General features: G+C 43.6%; 3 protein-coding genes across 3 annotated transcripts; all 3 read left to right on the top strand.

Annotated features, from left to right (window-relative positions):
- The first annotated feature begins 2,000 nt into the window (after positions 1-2,000).
- LOC137989939 (uncharacterized) lies at positions 2,001-2,729 on the top strand. The gene has a single exon (XM_068835514.1). It carries the CDS (start codon positions 2,001-2,003, stop codon positions 2,727-2,729), a length of 729 nt encoding a protein of 242 aa, XP_068691615.1.
- Positions 2,730-2,753: 24 nt separating this feature from the next.
- On the top strand, positions 2,754-4,559 carry LOC137989940 (uncharacterized). Its single transcript, XM_068835515.1, has one exon. The coding sequence runs from the start codon at positions 2,754-2,756 to the stop codon at positions 4,557-4,559; it is 1,806 nt and encodes a 601-aa protein (XP_068691616.1).
- Positions 4,560-4,947: 388 nt separating this feature from the next.
- Positions 4,948-5,910, top strand: LOC137989941 (uncharacterized). The gene has a single exon (XM_068835516.1). It carries the CDS (start codon positions 4,948-4,950, stop codon positions 5,908-5,910), a length of 963 nt encoding a protein of 320 aa, XP_068691617.1.
- Positions 5,911-7,500: the final 1,590 nt, after the last annotated feature.

Below are 7,500 nucleotides of genomic sequence, written 5' to 3' on the forward strand. Positions count from 1 at the left end.
ACACAAAACCCCTTCGAAGGATGTCAATTATGATCCTGAAAATAACGACTTTAGAAACGCTTTGAGTTGACGTCGTTGTAAGTTGTGATTTTTTCATAAACTATATAAGACGTTGTATCATGTGCTCTGACTTTCTACCTATCAGATCTTTTTTTCAAGTGTTACTTTAAAAACCCTCTCGTTTAGCTACCGCAAAATGTACCCTGAGCCGATTAAATAACGCGCGTTATTAGTGTCAGTACAGGCATCAATGGGGTAAGATTGGCCCATAATATCTCTTAAGCAAGCACGGTGACTTATCTTCTTTATTGTAGCTCTCAAAACGGGGATTAGTTGGGAACATTCAGGGAAAGTTTCAAGAAAATCGTTCGACAACTTTTTCCTCTTTCTGAACAATAACCTTAAATAGTAGTTGTAGCAACTAGAATAGGAAATTTTTATGTGTTGATTGCGTTGTTCGTTGTCAGGTGTGTATTGCTGCGTGTATGCGTTGTAATTCTGTCTAGGTGTTAACTAGTATACCGTAATTATTCCCTGTAGTCTTTTTTGCACGTTCGTTTGCAGGTATATAAGTTTGTTTCGGCGTTATTACGCATAATTTTCTCTTCCAAGTTCGGTCGTTACATTATCCTTCTAAAGTTCTAGATTTGCGTTAGTCTCTGTTTTCACCGTTTTCGGCAGCCATCTGGCTTATCTCAATTCGCATCACAGTTTTTGAATCGAATGCAGCTGCAAGAATTAAATAGCGTATTCAAAAAGTGGTGTTTAAATGCGAGCAACAAGGATTTACGACCGTTCATTCATTCAAAAACTGTGTTCGTTTGACCCGTTTGAAGGCAATGGATGCCAGTTCGGTGGTTGACGGTGTTTGTGCAAGTGGCAATATGCCAACCCAGGAAGTTCCGACGAAGGAGAAGAGTGCCTTGAAAGATTCGCGTTCCGCATACAAGGGTCATTTGACCAGAATTTATCAGGATATCGAGCCTTTGCTGAGGCGTCGCAGAAATGTCAACCTTATCGAAGAGAAACTTAGAGCTTTGGAGTTAGTGTTTACTAAATTTGAGCAGGCACACATCATGTACATTGATGCCATAGATAATTCCGAAGAGCTGCAAGTAGCAATAAGTGGTTTTGACTCCGAACTCCAGAGGAAGCACGAGTTTTGTGAGCGTGTTAACAAGTGGTTAAATAGTGTCCGGAACGAGGAGACGTGTTCTGATGTTCTACCGAGTGATTCTGTAAGCCAGCATGGATTCTCGTTGACTTCGAATAAAAGTCATCACTCTGGTTCTAGCATGGATTCGCGCTTGAGTGTAAAAATAAAAGTAGCTAAGGCAGAAAGGGCCATCGCTAAACTAAAGTTGAATCAACTCAAGAAGAAGATAGAACTGCAACAGAAAAGGGATGCCGTACAGCGAGAGCAGGAGATCCTAGAGGCAGAGAATGAAGTTGAGCGAGCCACCCTAAGGCCCCATATCTTAGAGGAGGAAGATGGCGTAGAACAAATTGTGGATCCTTCCCAGGCTACAGAGGACAAGTCACTATTTGAGCCAGAAAGGGCTTATGAGTCGGTTTACTTGATTGCAGACGCCAAAGAAGAGAAAATGTCTGCACCTTTACCGGGTACAAGTGTCACTTTGAATCCGGCTGCTCCTGTGTGGACGCGAGTACCGAATCGCTGTGAGGCTCCATCAACTAGATCTTGCAATGAGGTTTCTCCGCCCGAGGCAAGGTTTCAGCAGTTACTGCAGCAGCAACAGGAAATGATACAGCTCCAGCAGCAAACGTTTCAATCTGTGGCGTCAATGATTAGGCAAGGGTTTGCCTTACCTAAACCTTAACTCAGCAAGTTTGATGGAAATCCGCTTGAGTTTTGGAACTTTATTTGCTCCTTTGAGAGCAATATCGAAAAAAATGCGTCCGATGAGAGTGAGAAGTTGTCATTTCTTCTTCAGTACTGTACGGGAGCAGCTAGAAATGCTATCAACAGCTGTGTTTCAATGGATCCTGCATTTGGATACCAGACTGCACTTGCCCTGCTGCAAGATCGTTTTGGGCATCCATTCAAGATTGCCGTAGCCCACTTAAACCAAATAACTCATGGTCCACCCGTGAAGCCTTATGACCAAAAGGGCCTACTGGCCTTTGCAGATCAGCTGAGGGATTGCCAGAACGCATTAGAATCAATCGGGTACTTGAACGAGATTAACAGCGCCGATAATCTGAGAAGAATAGTTGACAGGCCCCCCTTTCACCTGAAAACGAAGTGGCTTGAGATCGCAGACAGTATCCAGCAAACCGGTCAGCGACCGAGAATTCATCACATTTCCCAGTTTGTCACTACTAAGGCGCGAGTGGCCAACAATCCAGTTTTTGGAGGTGCATTAACTAACGACAAAGAAAAGGGCAATCCAAGAAACAAATCCTTAAATCCCGGAGCAAAAATGACTACCTATGCGACCCAAGGGAGATTCAGAGCACCGGTCTCTCCCAGTGCACAAGTTGAAGGTGTGAAAGTGGACCGAAGACTCTCTTATAAATTCGGGATTAACGCCTCGCTTAAAAGGTGTCTAGTTTGCCATGGTATGCACCAGCTGTGGAACTGCGAACAATTTAAGAACAAGTCGTACAGCGATCGTATTAGGATCGTTCGCGATGCGAGGTTATGTGAGAACTGTTTCAAAATAGGCCATATGGTCAAGGGATGCATGCAGAGAAGTGGTTGTTAAGTCAAGGGTTGTGGAAAGAAGCATATGACCCTTCTCCATCCACCAGTTCAGCCTCTTCCAGTTGGTCACGGGACACAAGATAGTCGCCGTGCCGATCAGGAGCTCGGCCATAGTGAAAGTTCCACCTCGGGTGTTGTAACAGAATTGTCCAGCCAGAGTCATGTCATTGAGGCCGGCATGAATGGTCAGAATGGTACTGGCCATATAGCTGATAAAGTCCGTCTAAGAATTGTTCCTGTTAGGGTACGTGGTAATCAGCCCGGTAAAGTGGTAGAAACGTACGCCCTGTTAGATAACGGCTCTGATGTGACCCTTTGTGACAGGAAGTTGGTTGATGAATTGGGGATCACAGGGCAACCACGAAGTTTCATGTTAACAACCCAAGAAAGCAAGAACAGCGAGAGATCTGGCCTAGAAGTTAAGCTAATCGTTGGCTCAATCAACGGAGATTCCAGCCTTGAAGTACCTAGGGCGTGGACCGTCGATCGCCTAAACATATCTCAGTGTAGTATTCCAAGAGATCATGATGTCACTAAATGGCCGCACCTTAACGGCATCGAACTCCCAGAGATCGACGGCAAGGAAGTAAGGGTGCCGATAGGGTGTAACGTCCCCGAAGCGTTTTGGGTGCTCGAAGAGAGGCGCGGCGGTAGAGGTGAACCGGTTGCCATCCGTTCGTTGTTAGGTTGGACCCTTATAGGACCAACTGTGAAGGTCAATGAAGAAAGCAGTTTCTGTGTGAACTTTGTGCGTTTGAATGATGAAAGCGACTCCAGAGACGAAACCTTACTGCTGCAAGTTAAGAACTTCTGGGAAACTGATTTTGCTGATTCGATATCTAGTTCTAAAGTTGCCATGTCCGTTGAAGACGAAAGAGCATTGGCAATCATGGAATCTTCTGTCAGAAGGGTCTCCGGACGTTATCAAGTGGCCCTTCCATGGAGACGGCAACCTCCTTACCTTCCAAATAACCGAGTCGCAGTTGAGCAGCGATTGTCTTTGTTGAAAAAGAGATTTCATCGAGATCCAGAGCTCTTCGCACGCTATAAAGCAGCTGTTAACGACTACATCGCAAAAGGTTATGCTAAGCAAGTGCCTGTGGAGGAACTTTACCCTAATGGCAGGCCCTTATGGTACCTACCACACCATGCCGTTTTCCATCCCCACAAGCCAGACAAGTTAAGAGTAGTATTTGACTGTGCTGCACGGTCCAAGGGTACTTCTCTGAACGATCAGTTATTACACGGCCCTGATTTGACCAATAGTTTGTTTGGTGTTCTTCAAAGATTTCGTCAAGAACCAGTCGCCCTGGTTTCTGATATCGAAGCTATGTTCCATCAAGTGAAAGTTGACCCCCTGGACTCAGATGCCTTGAGATTTTTGTGGTGGCCAAACGATGATTTATCTGCACAGCCTATTGAATACAGGATGGAAGTCCACCTTTTTGGTAGTATGTCGTCACCGAGTTGTGCAAACTTCTGCATCAGGAAGACTGCTCAAGACAATATTGGAAATTTCTCCCATCAGGTGATTGATACAGTCCTGAAGAACCTTTACGTTGACGACTGTCTGAAATCTGTGCAATCCTCCTGTGCTGCCATCGATTTAAGAAGTCAGCTCTGCGAACTGCTTCAAAAGGGCGGATTCCGATTGACTAAGTGGTCGTGTAACTCTAAGGATGTCCTAGAGACCATTCCAAACGCCGATAGAGCCCCTTCAATCTTTGATCTTGATTTGAAGGCTGAAGAACTTCCCATCGAGAGAACTCTCGGAGTTCAGTGGAGCATGGAGACAGATATGTTCATCTTTCTTGTTGCTGTCAAAGGATAAGCCCTACACACGTCGAGGAATTTTATCAGTGACCAGCTCCATTTATGATCCCCTCGGTATCATTTCGCCAGTTGTTCTTTCGGCCAAGAAACTAATTCAAGATCTTTGCAAGCAAGGGCTTAGTTGGGATGAAGAGATTAAAGAAGAAGAAGCTATACGCTGGAAAAAGTGGCTTTCAGAGTTACCAAAGTTGTCCCAGATTTCTTTGGCACGATGTTTGAAACCAGCTGACTTTGGTGTAGCAGACGTCACGGAGCTTCATCACTTCGCAGACGCGTCACAGATCGCGTATGGTGCAGTCTCGTATGCAAGATTTGTCAATGAAGAAAGCAATGCAGTCCACTGCAGTTTCCTCGTTGGAAAATCCCGTTTAGCTCACGTCAAGCCAATGACCATTCCCAGGTTGGAGCTATCAGCAGCGGTAGTTGCCGTGAAGCTGGACCGAACATTAAGAGAAGAAATGGAGATAAAGATTGACAGATCAGTGTTTTGGTCGGACTCTACAGCTGTTTTACAATACATCAAGAATGAGGACAAGCGGTTTCATACGTTTGTTGCAAATCGTCTGGCGGTGATCCACGATGGCTCAAAACCATCGCGGTGGAATTTCGTTGAGTCAGCAAGGAACCCTGCAGATGATGCCAGCAGAGGTTTGACTCCGGAAGAGTTGCTTCTTCAGGATCGATGGTTCAAGGGTCCCGAATTCCTTTGGAAACTAGAAGAGTCTTGGCCAGTTCCTTCAAGTCCCTTACCAAGTATACCTGAACAGGATCCAGAGATTAAGAGTCAAGGTCAAACCAATAGAACAACCATGGTTTCTGAGAAACGTAATTTAAACTCAATGATCCAGCGTTACTCGTCTTGGTACGAGCTTAAGAGGGGCGTGGCCTGGTTGTTGCGTTTCAGAGAGTACATCCGAAGAAAGTGTTATCCGCCAAACGACGCACTGCCACAAGGCGAGCTTTCACTGGAGGAGTTAAGGTTCGCAGAACTTCACATCGTGAAATACGTTCAGAGATTGTCTTTCCCCGAAATATTTAGTGCACTTCAAGCTTCAAATTCCAAAACCCAAGAGAAACGTGCCCTGAGGACTTCTGGCTCGTCTGGTTCCATCTACAAACTACGTCCAATGCTTGATAAAGAAGGAGCGTTAAGGGTTGGTGGAAGACTTGTGAATGCCTCGTTGAATTATCAGTCAAAGCATCAGCTGTTACTGCCTTACAATCATCACCTTTCCAGATTGCTGATTATGGCACATCACCAATCCGTGGGACACCTAGGTCAAGAGTACGTGCTGACAAGTACAAAGTACAAAGTACTGGATCATCAAGGGACGAGCTGCCGTTCGTAAAGTACTCAGTGGTTGTTTGACATGCCGCAAGCAGAACTCTCTCCGTGGCCAACAAATGATGGCAGATTTACCCAAAGAAAGGTTAACTCCCGGAGACCCGCTATTTTCCTATGTTGGTATCGACTATTTTGGACCACTGTTCGTGAAAATGCTTTAGTGAACTCTATTAGTTCAGGGGCCGGAGTGTAGCAACTAGAATAGGAAATTTTTATGTGTTCATTGCGTTGTTCGTTGTCAGGTGTGTATTGCTGCATGTATGAGTTGTAATTCTGTCTAGGTGTTAACTAGTATACCGTAATTATTCCCTGTAGTCTTTTTTGCACGTTCGTTTGCAGGTATATAAGTTTGTTTCGGCGTTATTACGCATAATTTTCTCTTCCAAGTTCGGTCGTTACATTATCCTTCTAAAGTTATAGATTTGCGTTAGTCTCTGTTTTCACCGTTCTCGGTAGCCTTCTGGCTTATCTCAATTCGCATCACAGTTTTTGAATCGCATGCAGTTGCAAGAATTAAATAGCGTATTCAAAAAGTGGTGTTTAAATGCGAGCAACAAGGATTTACGACCGTTCAGTAGTATTAAGATAACTTAGTGCAACGCTAGCTTAGCTTTGCAGAAGGTTTCTTATAGATTGCTTTCCATGCTTTCATTTCTAGAGATCTTAAGGACAATAAAATAAGTCAACTCCCAGAAAAGATGTTCTTAGGACTCACAAGTCTACAATGGCTGTAAGTTCCCTCCTCACCTGATCACTCCACAGAGATTTGATCGAGTTACTTAATGAGTGACTCACAGCTATTTAAATAAAATCTCAACAGCTAATTTATAACCCTTTCAAGACGGAATTTGTAATAAGTGGGTTCGCGTAATGATTTTATATTTCTTAAACAGTACGCCTCCCAATTTTTAGAGCTCTCAGAATATCATTCCGAATATTACGCGGGAACACTTCGCACTTCAAATTTTGTTCATGATACGTTCAGTGAAATCTTCTTGATGAATGCTGTAGGAAACTTTTATTTCTATAAACTGCATTTGGTTCTGAAAAACCTTCATTTTTCTGTGAGCAACGTCTACCTCAGTTTGAGTATTCTCTATTTCATATTATTATTATCATTATCATTATCATTATCATTATCATTATCATTATCATTATCATTATCATTATCATTATCATTTTCGTTATCGTTATCGTTATCGTTATCGTTATCATTATCATTATCATTATCATGTAAATTACTGCTGTTTAGTTTGCTATATACTCCTGCAGGGAGAAGTCCAAACGACGGTCCTTGGGCACACCAGGGCTATTAGATCTTGCTTTGCGGACGGAACCTTCCTAATAGTGTTGTTTTCTGCAACTGACTGAGGCGGATTGGCCAAGGGTTTTTTGTTTTTTGATTCCTGTGTTTTTTCGATCCCTTCTTCTCCCTTCTTAATGAGCCCCAGAGCACATACAGTGTATAACAAGGTACTATTTACAGTGTATAACAAGGTACTATTTCTGTTTTCATGTCCCACATTCTGGTTGTTTCAATTGCGAGGTTTTTGTATATCTTTTTAATGGTCTTTGATGACCAGGACAACCATGC

This window comes from Montipora foliosa, unplaced genomic scaffold (genome assembly GCF_036669935.1).
Source record: "Montipora foliosa isolate CH-2021 unplaced genomic scaffold, ASM3666993v2 scaffold_481, whole genome shotgun sequence".
Classification (NCBI taxonomy): Eukaryota; Metazoa; Cnidaria; class Anthozoa; order Scleractinia; family Acroporidae; genus Montipora; species Montipora foliosa.

Coding starts and splice junctions, on each gene's coding strand:
- LOC137989939 (XM_068835514.1), top strand. CDS start 2,001: ATGGATCCTGCATTTGGATACCAGACTGCACTTGCCCTGCTGCAAGAT.
- LOC137989940 (XM_068835515.1), top strand. CDS start 2,754: ATGACCCTTCTCCATCCACCAGTTCAGCCTCTTCCAGTTGGTCACGGG.
- LOC137989941 (XM_068835516.1), top strand. CDS start 4,948: ATGACCATTCCCAGGTTGGAGCTATCAGCAGCGGTAGTTGCCGTGAAG.